This window comes from Polypterus senegalus, chromosome 14 (assembly GCF_016835505.1).
Source record: "Polypterus senegalus isolate Bchr_013 chromosome 14, ASM1683550v1, whole genome shotgun sequence".
NCBI classification, from domain to species: Eukaryota; Metazoa; Chordata; class Cladistia; order Polypteriformes; family Polypteridae; genus Polypterus; species Polypterus senegalus.
In genome coordinates this window covers 31,668,715-31,684,392 of record NC_053167.1, presented here as the reverse complement: position 1 = coordinate 31,684,392, position 15,678 = coordinate 31,668,715, and the positions used below count along the sequence as shown (strand labels likewise).

Genomic DNA, 15,678 nt, shown 5'->3' with positions numbered 1-15,678 from the left:
GTATAAATGACGCTGGGAAAATCAGAGAGTGGAGAGAAAAAAAAAAAAAAACTTGGGATAGAACAGGAGGTGATGATTTGGTGGAGCTCAAGGCTTTTGGTTTGGTAGAAGACTGCTTTGCTGAGTGATTGCCAGGGTGGAGCAGTCCATCAGAAAAAAAAAAGTGGAAGGTACAGAGTTTGAGAGTGGAAGTGGTAGACTCTGATGGAAGCAAGCACTGGTGGCCTGGAACTTCCTGGGTTATAAAGTGCCGAAGGATGCAAGCATGGGAATGCTGGATCACTGATTGAGTTGAGTGTCCATTGGATAAGAATTTAACAGAGCCTATGTGGCTTGATGAAGGGAATGATCTCAGACCTTTGTGTTTTAAGGGTCAGACATTTATCATGATGTTTGTATTTATTTATTTATTTTTTTGCCATTGGCATAATTTTATTAATTGATTTTTATCTTCCATGATGAGCACTTGTTTTTATAATGGATTGTTTATTGTTTATTTATATTAAGAATTACACAACACTTTGTTCTGGGCTCTAATTCAGTCAGTCATTGTCTAACCCTCTTAATCCTGAACAAGGTATTTTTGAGGTTCCTAGATCCTATCCCAGCTAGCACAGGGCTCCTTACTATGAGGCAGCAGCACTAACACTGCGCCACCATGCTGCCCTAACTTGCTGTTGTTTGAGTTATTATTGTGCTAGCCCATCTCAGTCTATGACTATCGATGAACCGTGCTTAAGGAGGTTAATGCCTGCTGCAGGCAACTCAGGCATCACAACCCCTAGAATTAAGCTGAAAGTGTTCCCTTCAATCACGTCTTGAGTGCTTCCATTGAAATCCATTTTTGTGGCGTACCAATTGAAAATTACAATTGTGTGACTGTTCAAATATATAGCATTTGGGTTGTAAAGAATTATGAAATCCCAGAACTGCCAGCCATATCCCTTTTAAACTCTGAAATACCAGCCAAGTCCTTTCTTTTGTGACTTCAGTTAGGGTATCCTTTTTTGGGTATGAAATGCTCAAATTGTGGGAGGTTTGTATGTGGTGTGACAATTCAATAAAAATGCACAAGAAGAAAGGTACGATACCCTTCCTGTCAGATCTGTTCTGCAACCTTCTTGTCCAAATGAAGTTGTATTTGTCATCTGCACGCAAACTATTTCATAGATCCTTATCAAACCCAAAAAGGGCAGAATGTTCAAACTGCTAAGACAGACAGTGATCAGACGCAGAGTTAGGACAATGGCTTCTGGATCCTTGAGGCAGTATTGTTGACCAATGTGCTACCCTGTACACACAGTATTTACTTGTATGTATGTATGTATGTATGTATAGTATTGTAATATTATTTTTTCTGCACTTTTTCACTTTATAGCTGCACTCCACATAAAACAGATATCTGGGGCACCCTCTCCAGACTTTTCAATACTGAGAGCTCCTCATCAGGCTGCTCCAGGCAAGCTAATTTGATGTCACTGCCATAACACTTCCGATCAAAAGTCTTGCCGTCTGGCAAGTTGTTAACTCTGTATGGGGCGTTTATTCATATACTGTATTATGAAAAAAGATGGGTCTTTACAATATACTATGTACTGTAGTTTGTTCATTTAAAATGTATTTTCCCTATATATGTTTAATTTTTTTTATTGTAAGAGTAGAATTGTCTGACATGTTTTTCTTGATTTTTTTTTTTTTTTTTAAACAGAGTTCTGGAATGACACCATCAAAGAATTCTTTTGGAAGACTAAACACACAGGGAAGTTTTTGGACTACAACTTTGATGTCACAAAAGGAGATATTTTCATTAAATGCATGGAAGGTGCTTCAACAAACATCTGCTACAATTTACTGGATAGAAATATCCATGAGAACAAACTTGGAGACAAGGTTGCTTTTTTCTGGTAAGTGTGACTTTTGCTTTTGTTCTTTACTGCATTCTTGCATAATATTTTGTTAGTACAGTGGATGTTTTCATAAAAATTATGTTTACAAAATGAGCGTCTAAATATATATTTTACTGTGCATATTTTGTGATGTGTGGGTTACAAACTTGTATAAGAGAGAAGGCGGTGAGTCCAGGTTTCCACAAAAATCAGCTTTATTGTTGTGAAGACAGGAACATTCATAAAACTTTTATTCAAAGGGGAGCTGTCACTCAAACACACCACATGCAGCATGCAAGCAGTGACTATGATGTCATCCTGCATTCGTTAACTTCTCAGATGATAGCCTTCATGCTCAAGAGAAGAAATGACTATGTCATCGAGATAGGCTCCAGCATATGATAGATAGATAGATACTTTATTAATCCCAAGGGGAAATTCACATAATCCAGCAGCAGTATACGGATACAAAAACAATATTAAATTAAAGAGTAATAAAAATACATGTAAAAGCAGACAATAACTTTGAATAATGTTAGCTTTTACTCCCCCGGGTGGAATTGAAGAGATGCATAGTGTGGGGGAGGAACGATCTCCTCAGTCTGTCAGTGGAGCAAGACAGTGACAGAAGGCTGTCACTAAAGCTACTCCTCTGCCTGGAGATGACACTGTTTAGTGGATACAGTGGATTCTTTATGATTGACAGGAGTTTGCTTAGTGCCCGTCGCTCTGCTATAGATGTTAAACTGTCCAGCTTTATTCCTACAATAGAGCCTGCCTTCCTAACAAGTTTGTTCAGGCGTGAGACGCCCTTCTTCTTTATGCTACCTCCCCAGCACACCACCGCGTAGATGAGGGCACTCGCCACAACCATCTGATAGAACATCTGCAGCATCTTATTGCAGATGTTGAAGGACGCCAACCTTCTAAGGAAGTATAGTCGGCTCTGACCTTTCTTACACAGAGCATCAGTATTGGCAGTCCAGTCCAATTTGTCATCTAGCTGCACTCCCAGGTATTTATAGGTCTGTACCCTCTGCACACAGTCTCCTCTGATGATCAGGGTGTCCATGAGGGGCCTGGGCCTCCTAAAATCCACCACCAGTTCCTTGGTCTTGCTGGTGTTCAGGTGCAAGTGGTTTGAGTCACACCATTTAACAAAGTCTTTGATTAGCTTCCTGTACTCCTCCTCCTACCCACTCCTGATGCAGCCCACAATAGCAGTGTCGTCAACGAACATTTGCATGTGGCAGGACTCCGAATCGTATTGGAAGTCTGATGTATATAGGCTGAACAGGACCGGAGAAAGTACAGTCCCCTGCGGCGCTCTTGTATTGCTGACCACAATATCAGACCTGCAGTTCCCAAGACACACATACTGAGGTATGTCTGTAAGATAGTCCACGATCCATGCCACCAGGTGTGAAGCTACTCCCATCTCTGTCAGCTTGTCCCTAAGGAGCAGGGGTTGGATGGTGTTGAAGGCACTAGAGAAGTCCAAAAACATAATTCTTACAGCACCACTGCCTCTGTCCAGGAGGGAGAGGGATCGGTGTAACATATAGATGATGGCATCCTCCGCTCTCACCTTCTCCTGGTATGCGAACTGCAGAGAGTCGAGGGCGTGGCGGACCTGTGGCCTCAGGTGGTGAAGCAGCATCCGCTCTATGGTCTTCATCACATGTGACGTCAGAGCAACAGGCCGGAAGTCATTCAGCTCACTAGGACATGATACCTTTGGGACTGGGGTGATACAAGATGTGGAGTGTGGTCACAGAATCTGATCCATCATCCACTGAAAAGTTAACAGTGCAGATTCAAACTACAATCCCTCATCATTTCCACTCCACGATGACCCCCCATCCCCCACCCCCCAAGACATTGGTCTGAGCAGTTTTCAACAATGTCTCTGCCCACTTGGGGCCACCAACTGCTCAATCAGTTTGCCCTCAATGCAATCAGCCCAACTGCTGAATCTCGTTTATCACAGTAAAGTAACTTTTAGCAATAATGGGTCGGAAACCTAAATGACGAAACTCAGAGGGGCTGCAGGCTCAAACTTGAAGCTTTTCAAGAATGTATTCATAAGCAAGATTCTTGTGATCCGGTGTGGCAACCGCTAACGGTAGCAGCAGAAAGAAGAAGTATATGCCTGGGCTTACATTTAAGTTCTTTAGAGTTATTTAGTGCATTCCACAAAAGGTTACATTTATATTTTATGAAATAAAGGATGCCAGGTTGGTGCCTTGTAGTGTGTTGCCGTTGCTTTGATCCTCAGCTGATATGCCCTTTCTGCAGACTTTGCATATTCTTTATACTTGCTTTACTTTCCTTTCACTGTCCAAAGGTCTATGATAGTGGAGATGATTAATTTTCAGATGAGCAGTTTTTATCAATTACCACGTTAGAAGTTCTGATTAAATGTAAACAGTTTCAGTGAGAATGAGTATGGGGTGTGGGCATGTTCATACCCTGAAGTTGGTTCGTGTGCCATCACAGTAGGTTGCCTGCCTTGTTCCTGGTGTTGCCAAGATCATAATTATCTCTTTTTACATTTTAGTATGTTTCAAAAATATAGTAAAGCAGTTATTTACCTTTATAAATTACTACTGTAGCTGTCCCCTGCTGCTCCACCCGTGTAGTAGTGAAACAAGACAAACTTGAAAAATCAGTAAACAAACAGGTATCGCTAGCTAAGTGGAGGCAAGGTACACTCCAAAACGTGGAGAGAAATTAGAGCAAGACGCCACACTTCCCCCTGCCCTCGGCCTGCACCTCTGTCTCGGATTAGTGCGAATATATCTCTCCTGCAAGTGAACTATGATACTTAGAGCGATGGCAGAAATCACAAAATCAACAGGAATGTTCAAGCAAATTATAGAAGAAAAAAACCTGATATAAATCAATTAAGTAATTCTCTCATAAAAGTGGGCATACATACAGACATATTTAGAAATAATCCTTTAATTATTTTTGGTTTGGTTTGTTTTGATTCTTGTCCTAATTTTCTGTTCAGTGCTAATGGTAGTGTACTCTGAAAGAAAATGAATTATCTGACACCCTGTTGGTCAGTGATTTTGGAAACATTATTATTGGTGCTTGTATATTTTAGGGCTGATGCAATTAATCTATGTAATCAACCAATCGACTACAATTTTAAATTGAATTTTGTTTTCTTAATCAATTATTTGTCCCTGTCTATCCAGCACATTCGGCGCATGGCATGCTATGACGTTTTGTTCAATTTTTCAGTTGGCTAATCATGGCAGCAACTGCAACACATTCAGTGGAAGAAGGTTCCTCCAAATACTTGGCAAAATGCTCTGCTTTGTGGGAGTGTTTTCCCAACAATCTGAGAAAATGGTTGTTTATTGTGTAAAAAAGAGTTGGTTGTCTATGACATCACTAGCTCAATGTGTGAACACCCCAACAGGAAGCATGCTGGAAGTGTAGCACAACAAAAACCAACAATTCCGTAAGTAAAGCACTTGCACTTACTTAGCTATTAGACAATAGTGCTTTCAGTGTTGTGAAGTTGGTTACCTTGAGAAATTCATGTTAGTGACTTGCACCGAAATAGAAGTTAGAGCCGCAATCTTTGGAAAGAACAAGGAAATTGCACTTGTCAGTTGCCTCCATCACAGCTTGCGTGTGCACTGGAGTAAAATAATGTTTTAGTGTGTAAGCTAAGTACAATAGTCTAGTCTGTGAAATGCATTTACTAGCATTATTTGGGGAAGACATTCATTTTCACTGTTTGCCAGATATTTTATTCCAGGTCTGCCAACTTGTAACTCTTTAACTATCAACTTGTGGATCCTAAAGAAGACTACTTATTAGCGGTTATCAAAGTTAAGCAGCAATAACATCATATATAGAAAGAGGTCTGCTTTATAAAACTATTTTTATGTATTTTCTCCAATCATTAAATTGTAAATACAGCCTTGACGTTTTTGAAAAGAAACACAACTTTTACTACAGTTTAGATTTGCAAATAAGTAGCCCGCACAGCTCAGCAAAATTATGGTTTTAATGTTAAAAAGGTATGCATGTCTTAAGTAAATAGATTTTGTGCGCTTTTTATGTTCTTCTTTAAGTCTGTGCAGACTGGCTGGTGACCGTCTAGCTTCCCTTGTCTTGCCAAAAAGGAGTACCTGGAAGAGCCTGCTGCGGTTTATACTGAATGCCTCCTATGACGTGTTCTTCACTGTAAATATTTTCTCTTCCACGTGAACTAATTTTTTTGTTGCTCAGAATCCTTTCTACAGGATTTTGGATGGATTATTAATGCACATTTATTTAGGGGTAATGTACTAATTAAGACACACAGGTTGTTTTTGAAAAAGTGAAAAATTGCAAGCAAACATCCAGAATTTAAAATGAATGAATTCACTTACATGTGTATTGTGTAGTATAGTGGGTCCACAGCTCCCGTCAAAGAGACGCTTTTAAAATAAATATTTACCACGCTCGTGGCTTGGTGAGGGGGCGTGGTGGTTGTGCGTCTGAAGCAGTTCTCGGGGCGATTCGTGATGTGGGCGTTTCTCACCTAAATTCACAGGTGAGAAACCGTCCACATCTGTGATTGTTCCTGGGGCTGCTGATTTGCCACAGCTGCCATGACCTCTAGTTAAATACAAGCGCGAGTCGGCTAAAGGTGGGAGAAGAAAGAGAAAGAATGGACAGGAGGTTGCTGGAGGAAAGCAGGAAGCAGTGTGGAAAAAGAGAAAGTCGGTGTGGGAGAATGAGCGAGCAAGTGCAGACTTGCGTGCAGCTAATTGGGGAGCTTGGGTGTTAGGCCGACACCCGAGGAGTAGCAGTAGTGGTCGCTCCCACAGAGTTTATTATGAAGGGTGGGAGTACCCAGAAGGCGAATGACTCTCTGCGGAAGGCTGCGAGAGTCGTGATTTGGGACGTGGTGTCCCCAGCGTGAGAGTCCTGGTTGTTGGGGAATCCCAAGTCGCTGTTTGGTGGTGCCTACCAGAGCCAGGGATCAGAAAGGCAACTGACCAGTTTGCGAGTATAGTGAAGGCCAGCTACAGGTAGAGCGACTCCCCTATTGAGAAGCCCAGACGGGGGAAGCAGGGGAGCCGCAGGTAAAAAGAATGCTTGCAGCTGTATTTTAACCTCGTTTTTTTTAAGAAGACTTTTTCTATTGATTTTAACCTCCACGATTGCAAAACTATTTTATGGATAATTTATTGACTTATTGAAGGCACAGTACTTTAATTTGAACACCTTGTTTTGTTGATTGTTTTAATAAAAGCACTTTGCACTTTTTCACCATCGCCTTGCTATGTTGTTGCCTCACTACTAAGCTCATAGGTAACATTACTGACGGGGATGGGTTGAAGGGCTCCCGGTCAGATGATGGGAGCATGCAACCAAACCGCATTGTCACATATTGTCAGACTTGCTCATTGCTGTTTTTATAAATAGTAAATAAATATTTAAATATGAAAAATAAACAATGGAAATAAAGCAAATATTATGTTCAAATGCACAATGAGAGGTCTGAAAATCGAAAAGTATATCTTATGAGAAGGGTTAAGGAGTTGCAGTGGATTCTACACTATTAACTGCATAGTAGTGTTCAGAAGCCATTTTAAAAGTTAACAGAATATTAGGTTATATATAGGTCTCTGATGTGTACAGTACAAATCCAAGGATGTTATGGTCAAGCTTATAACATACTGGTGAGGCCTCATCTGGAGTACTGTATGCAGTTTTGGTCTACCGGCTACAAAAAGGACATAGCATCATTTTAAAAAGTCCAGAGAAGAGCAACTAGGCTCATTCTAGCGGTACAGGGGATGAATTATAAATGGGCCTTTTCATTTTAAGCAAAAGGAGATTAAGAAAAGACATGACTGAAGTGTTTATGAAGGGAATTGTTACGTTTGATCAAGACTGTTACTTCAAAAAGAGTTTGTCAAGAACACGGAGACACAGTTGAAAACTTGTTAAGGGTAAATTTCACACAAACTTTAGGAAGTTTTGCTTCACACAGAGAACTACAGACATGTGGATAAGCTACCAAGTATTATGGTAGACAGTAGGACTTCAGGGATCTTCAATACTAATAATATAAGTTATTTTAGAAGAATTTGGTGGATAGGACTGGAGAGCTTTATTGGGCTGAATGGCCTGTTCTTGTCCAGATTGTGGTAATATTCTAAACAATGCTTGTTGTGCATTAATAGTACAGAATATTGGTTTTACCTTAGTCTTCTCTTCAAGATATGAGTTGTTACCCATCTCCTTCAATAGGATTTCAGTTGGCATCATTTATAGTTTACAGTACATTATTAAGCCACTATATTCATGATGTCTATGACTAACATCTATCTGAATTTACGATGAATTTAAAAAGGTATACGTGAAATGCGTCTTAGGATTGATCTATTGTAACACTTGAGTATGAAAGACCTCAAAAACCTAAATATTTGGTCATGTTTCAAGCTGGACTCTTTACATAAAGTTATGTTAATTTAAGCTTTACTGACTTAAATATTTTATTCTCAACAGTGTTGTTTTGCTGCTTTTCTTGGTTGAGTTATTTTAGTTGTGTTTTAATATCCTGATGTTTTAAAATTCTACATATAAAATTAATCTTTATTTAAAGATCTGTAAATCTTTACAGCACACATTTACAGTTATATGAAAAATTCTTTGGATTTTTGTTTATCATTGGCTGTCAAAGTAGTAACTTTTAATATATGACATGCCTTATGGAAACAGTAGCATTTCAGCAGTGAGATTAAGTTTATTGGATTAACAGAAAATATGCATTGTGCATCATAACAAAATTATGGTGCATAATTGTGGGCACCCCAACAGAGATATTACATCAATACTTAGTTGAGCCTCCTTTTACAAATAGAACAGACTCTAGACGCCTCCTATAGCCTTTGATGAGTGTCTGGATTCTGGATGGAGGTATTTTTGACCATTCTTCCATACAAGATCTCTCCAGTTGAGTTAAATTTGATGGCTGCCGAGCATGGACTGCCTGCTTCAAATCATTCCATAGATTTTCGATGATATTCAAGTCAAGGGGCTGTGAAGGTCATTCCAGAACATTGTACTTCTCCTTTTTCATGAATGCCTTTGTAGATTTCAAACTGTGTTTTGGGTCATTGTCTTGTTGGAATATCCAACCCCTGCGTAACTTCAACATTGTGACTGATGCTTGAACATTATCCTGAAGAATTTGTTGATATTGGGTTGAATTCATCCGACCCTCAACTTTAACAAGGGCCCCAGTCCCTGAACTAGCCACACAGCTCCACAGCATGATGGAACCTTCATCAAAATTGACAGTAGGTAGCAGGTGTTTTTCTTGGAATGTGGTGTTCTTCTTCCTCCATGCAAAGCACTTTTGTTATGACCAAATAACTCAATTTTTGTCTCATCAGTCCAAAGCACTTTGTTCCAAAATGAATCTGGCTTGTCTAAATGAGCATTTGCATACAACAAGCAACTCTATTTGTGGCGGGAGTGCAGAAAGGTCTTCTTTCTCATCACCTTGCCATACAAATGTTCTTTGTGCAGATTGTGCTGAATTGAAGAACCATGCACAGATACACCATTTGCAGCAAGATGTTCTTGCAGGTCTTTGGAGGTGATCTGTGGGTTGTCTGTAACCATTCTCACAGTCCTGCGCATATGCCACTCCTGTATTTTTCTTGGCCTGCCAGACCTGCTGGGTTTAACAGCAACTGTGCCTGTGGCCTTCCATTTCCTGATTACATTCCTTACAATTGACATTGACAGTTTAATCCTCTGAGATAGCTTTTTGTTGCCTTGCCCTAAACCAGCGGTTCTCAAACTGTGGGGCGTACCCTCCTAAATGAACAAGACATCAAAATTTTTATTTCAAATTTTAATTTGCAAGCATATAATCACAACGAATGCATTATAACTAAAATTAAAATAAAACATTTCCAAGGCATATATTTAATGACTAATATGTGCCTGCTTTAAAGTACGCAGCCTGTCCAGGTTTGGTTCGATATTCGAGATAGACACTCTGAGCTCCTTTTCTATTTGAAGTTTGTTTCTATGACGAGTGGCGCCACTGCTGCTGCTTTTATAGTTGCATATTTTCAATCCAGAAGGTTCAAGATGTATCAGTATCTGTCGCGAACATTCAAGTAACAGTAGATCAGGTGATAATGCGGCGTGACTGCACTACATTGGCAGTGTAACCAATATTACCAAATTGATTTAAATAATTTACTGCGTATTGGGTTATTTTCATGATACAACTAACAGCGGAATAATATTTGTCGGATGAAAATACGTTCGTCTTGCGCAGATTGACTTAATCGGTGTCGTCGTTTACTACGAGATTTTTAAAAATTAAAACATATTTAATCGTTTCTTTACATAAAAGAATAATTAAATATGAATAAATAATTTATTCTTTGTTTTTGGGATTAGAATTACTACCAAAAACCATACAAGGCATTTTAACAGTTATTAAAGCACTTAAAAAAAATAAACTGCAAATATTTCATCAAAGTTAGCCTAACACATGCAAATCTTATGGAAGTAAAAATGATAGGATACCACGACACTGCATGAGTATCATACCTTAGTTAGTTGTATCATGGGTTATTCTCATCTATCTTATATTATGCAGGGGGTGCAAAATTATTCCAGGTAGAAAAGGGGGGTGGTGCGAAATACGAAAGTTTAAGAACTGCTGCCCTAAACCATGATACTAAACAATCTTCATTTTCCGATTTTTTGAGAGTTGCTTTGAGGATCCCATGCTGTCACTCTTCATAGGATAGTCAAAGGGAAGCACAACTTGCAATTGACCACCTTACAGTAAATACCTTTTCTCATGATTGGACACACCTGTCTATGAATTTCAAAGCTTAACGAGCTAATCCAACCAATTTGGTGTTGAAAGTAATCAGTATTGAGCAGTTATATGCATTCAAATCAGCTAAATTACAAGGGTACCCACATTTTTGCACAGTCAGTTTTTCACATTTGATTTAATTTGATACAACTAAATACTACTTCACTAAAAATCTTTGTTTAGAAAGCACCCCAGTACTCGGATGTTCCTAGGAAATGAAAGACATACCACTTTTAAGTTATTATGCAGGCTGATAGGGGTTCCCAAACTTTTTCATATGACTGTATATGCCTAGTTGAATTATTTGGACAAAATTATTGGTTTAATTGACATAAGAGTGGTTAGAATAATAGTTTACAATATAATCAATCATTTGTGGCAGCCCTAGTATGTTTAATAGGCCACTGTACAGATGTAAAATGTTACTGTGGACCACCAGGGCCGTACCAGCCACCCTACCTGACACACACAGGCGCTGGCACAAGTGCAGGTGCAACACACCCTTATTTTCTATTTGATTTTGGAACATCTTCTCTCTGCTTCCCACCCTTACAGCACAGCTCTTCACTACACAACCCCAGGTTATTTTCTTCCTTCTGCCTTTACACGCCATCCCTCCTTCTCTGCCACCTTCATCTTCTTCCACCCGACTCCGGAGTAGTGGCTGCTTCCAACCTTTATAAAGTACTCTGAAGTGCTCCAGTTGCTCGTTAAAAGGCTTCCAGCAGCACTTCTTGGTGTGGCGGAAGTGTTGCAACAGAGGGCTCCAACCAAGTCCAAGCACCTTCTGGCGGCGGCCACGAACCCCAGCAGGGTGGAGCTTCCAAACTCCAAACCAGTGGTTATACAGCAAGCCAGGATGGGTGCCCTCTAGTGTCCTAGGGAAGGTAATGCCCAGAACACAGTCTCTCCGGTCCTTTGGATACAGGGGGTCCTGGCTGGGCAAGGGTTCTGGCCATCCGTCACAATTACTCATATCTCTACGTGTAGAACTATGCATCTGCTATACAGTATTCACTGAGTCATTGTTGAAATACAAAGTAACAGAAATGAATAGCAATATTTAATTTAGAACTGCAAAATCGCAGTAGCTTGTGTTACCACAAAATACAGTGTTGGGACAAGTGCAATTCAATAGGGACAGAGAGCAAGAGAGAGCAGCCAAACCATTTCATTTAATTTTTCTTCAGTTACCCCAAGCTAAGTGCTTTGAGTATGAGAAAGATGCGATATAAATAAAATGTATTATTAATAATATTATTATTAAGTGAGATATTTCTCTGATGTAAGATGAAGAGTTTCTTGAAATGTGTGTAAGGAGTTAAAGGTTTGCCTCTGTCCCTCTTGCCTCTCTTCAAAAACTGTTTAATTCTTTTCATATTTCAGGTCAAATGATTATCCCGAATTATAAAAAAAAAACAAAAAAAAAAAAAACATTCATTTTGGATGACATGGTAGTGCCGTGGTTAGCTGTGCTTATTCTTGGCCGTCATTGCCATGTGTGATTCTTAGCTTAGCCTGTGTCTGCATGTAGTTTATGAATTCTGTCCATGTGAATGTGGCTTTAATATCCCAAGGTTTTACGTTGATTGAAAGTTGAATTAGTCAGAGGTTTGTCAAGTGAAAATGCATGTGGATGTGCCATTAAATGTTTGTAATAGAACTGCATTCAAACCAGGGGCTGGTTTCCACTTTCTGCCAATTGCTTCAAGCACTCATTTGTAGTAATATCCCTGTTATATGCATAGAAAATAAACATTTTCAGATTTTGCAAAATAAAAGGTAATTCTTTTATTTTATTGCTTAATTGAAGACACACTCTCAAGAGAAATACAAATACCATTAATTATTTATTCTCTTTGTAACTTTCCAGAAATTGAGTGGAGCACTATGAAAAGCTGGTCCCTGTCTACTGCCGTTGGTGCTGGATAGGCTTTGGCTGTGGATGACCTGACTTGGGAAATAATAAGGATGGTTAAATAACTTTTAACTCATGAATGAGCTAGTGGGATTGTGGAAGGCCACAAATTCATTTTATTTGTCTGGATAACAATTAAAACAACACTCATTTAATCATCTTAAATTGGTTGTAAATATCCTCATTTTAGAAACAGAAGATAGAATTGCAAATGTGTTGTTATTTTTCTTTTTGCCATGTGCATCTGTCCATTTGGTAGACTCTGTTCTAATTATTTTGTAAGTTTTGCCTAGCTATATAAAATTTCCTATGTAACCTAATGGATTTTTGTTGCATTTTAAATCTCAGGGCTTCTAGGAATACCACTGCTTCCTTAGTAAAACTTTGTTTTAACATTGTTAAATTTAGTTCAGTATTTTGTTTTGAAATTTGGCACAACATTTTTAAGAGCCCAGAGCTTGTCCATGGAGATTACTGGCAGAACCGTATAAAAGCAGACATAGTGTATAGTTCATTACCTAAGTTTGTGAGTACTTTCTGGAAGTCTCTAGTGATTCTTAGTTTGGCCAAACAAACTTAACTCCCGTTTTCTCACCTTGATTTTGTTTAAAATTTTGGCTCGGATGAATCATTGGACTTGTTTTTCTGGTTTTGACCCTGCAGTCTTCTAGTCCGTTTCTTCACTGCTCTCATGGCCTGGCATTTTTCTTCTTCTGTCAAAATACAAACAGCCAGCCTAGGTTTTGAAAGCTTGCAGGATCAGATTTAGAGAGTTGCACTATTTTAAAAATAGAATCAAGCTCGTGTCCTGTGTAGTCCTTTGTTGCTCAGATATCTTTGATGTTTCTTAAATTGTACTTGGTGTCGGGTATCAAAAAATCTATTGGTGTATGTAGGTGACAATATTATATTTTCTTCAATTTTTGAATGAATTTCCAGCTTTGGTTTAATTTGACTACTGCAACTAGTAAGCTGATTTTTGCATAGTACTGTGGTGTTATGGGTCCACAGCTCGTTGAGTAAAGGCCATTTTTAAATAAATAATCAATGTGCTCGCGGCTTAGTGAGGGGACGTTGGGCCATAGTGGGCCGCGGGACGATCCGTAGGGTGTGGGCGTTTCTCACCTAGTGCACAGGTGAGGAACTGCCCACATTCATGATTGTCCCGTGGCTAATGCTGCAGCTGCGGTGGCCCTCGTCATTTTAAAAAGAAGGCGAGTCGGTTTTAGAGGTGAAAAAAAAACGTTCGGAGAGTGAAAGGAAAGGAAAGGAGAGGACGGAGGTTATCGGGAGTAGTAGAGGAAGCAGGTCGGTGAGAGAGCGAGCGGACGGGGCGAGCGAATGAGCGCTCGTGGGCAGCTGCGTAGAAGCTGGGTGTTAGGCTGACACCCACGTGTTTGTGTTGATGTCGCTCCCGCTGAGCGAGCAGGTAGCGGGAGTGACCAGGGAAGGCGACTGGCCGCATGAATGCCATGGAAAGGCAGCGGAAGTCGGGAGACTTGGTGGTGGGAATCCCCAACGTGAGCGACCTGGCCGTTGTGGGAAACCAAGTTCTCCGGGACTGGGATGAGTGCCATACGGAGCCAGGGATCGGGAGGTCTCCAGTCTCGAGCGTGTGATGTAGGAGGGCAGCTGCAGAGAGCGTCTTGCCTGCTGCTAAGCCCATACGGGATAAGCAGGTGAGACGCATACAGAAAATAGGCACCGGATTTGTTAGTGCTTTAAGACTGCTTCCTGATCATTTTAACCTCCGATTTTAAGGATTGTTTTTTCTATTTATTGATTTTTAACCTCCACGTGTTCTTTTTATGGATTGTTTATTTAATGAATGTTGAAGATCTGCACTATTTATTTGAACACTGTTTTGTTTTGATGGACAGTTTTAAATAAAAGCACTTTTGCACTTTCTACCTTCCCCTTGCTGGAATTATTTGCCTCCACTGCCTAGCTCACTCGGTAACATTATCGACGGTGTTGGGTTCAAGGGTTCCCAAACATCAAAGGGAGTGTGGAGCCTGAACCCACATCGTCACAAGTACAAATGTCTTTAAAATTAAAACTGCATTTTTGGTTTTACAACAACAACATTTATTTATATAACACATTTTCATATAAACAATGCAGCTCAAAGTGCTTTACAAGATGGATTAAAAAGGAAGTTAACATATAAAATATGAACAAGATTAGGCAATAATACTATACAGTATGTAACAAAGAAAAAGGTAAGGTTGAATGGCCAGGAGGAAAGAAAAAACAACAACAAAAAAAAACTCCAGTTAGGTTTAGGAGAGAAAAGACAAAATCTGCAGGGACTCCAATGCCAAAAGACTGCCCATTCCCCACTAGCATTCTACCTAACATAGATATAATCAGTTCTCATTGTTTACAGGCTTCACATGGAAGAATTGTATAAATCATGGTCAGGTGGACATCTGGGACACCCACCTTCAATCCATAAATGTAGGGGGTAGCATGGTACCTTGATAAGGTGATGTTGGCGCAGATTACCACCACAGAAGAACTGGAAAAGACAACAGAGAATAGTACAGATTGGTATGAAATTGCAGAACCCAGAGGAAAACAACTCGATGCCCATATCGTCTAATAGGGATACAACTAAAATGTAGCTACGAAAAAGCAATTTTAAAATAACTGGTTTTCAGTAGTTTTTTAAAATTGTCCTACAGTATTAGACTGAAGAATTTCTATTAGTAAAATATTGCACATTTTAGGTGCATAACCACAAAAGGCTCCCTCACCATTAGGACAGACATTCCAAAATGTTGGATAGGGCAAGATTATTTAAGGCTTTGTAAACCGTTAGTAGTATTTTAATGTCAAGTCTAAATGACACAGGTAACCAATGTAATGACGCTAAAACAGACTACGCTATCTTGGTAACTAAAGGAAAAAAAGCATTCATGGAGATCATGGGAGAATTCAGAGTCTTTGTCTTTTTGAAGCATACTCCTGCGTCTTGATTAATCTGTTTAGTTTTA

General features: G+C 39.6%; 1 protein-coding gene across 4 annotated transcripts in view; it reads left to right on the top strand.

Annotated features, from left to right (window-relative positions):
* Window positions 1–15,678, top strand: part of acss2 (acyl-CoA synthetase short chain family member 2) — a 117,318-nt gene that overhangs the window by 14,277 nt on the left and 87,363 nt on the right. For all 4 annotated transcript variants that reach the window (XM_039735991.1, XM_039735993.1, XM_039735990.1 and 1 more), the window contains one exon: window positions 1,709–1,904. In XM_039735991.1, the coding sequence (XP_039591925.1) occupies window positions 1,709–1,904 (196 nt within the window). The remainder of the gene's footprint in view (window positions 1–1,708; window positions 1,905–15,678) is intronic.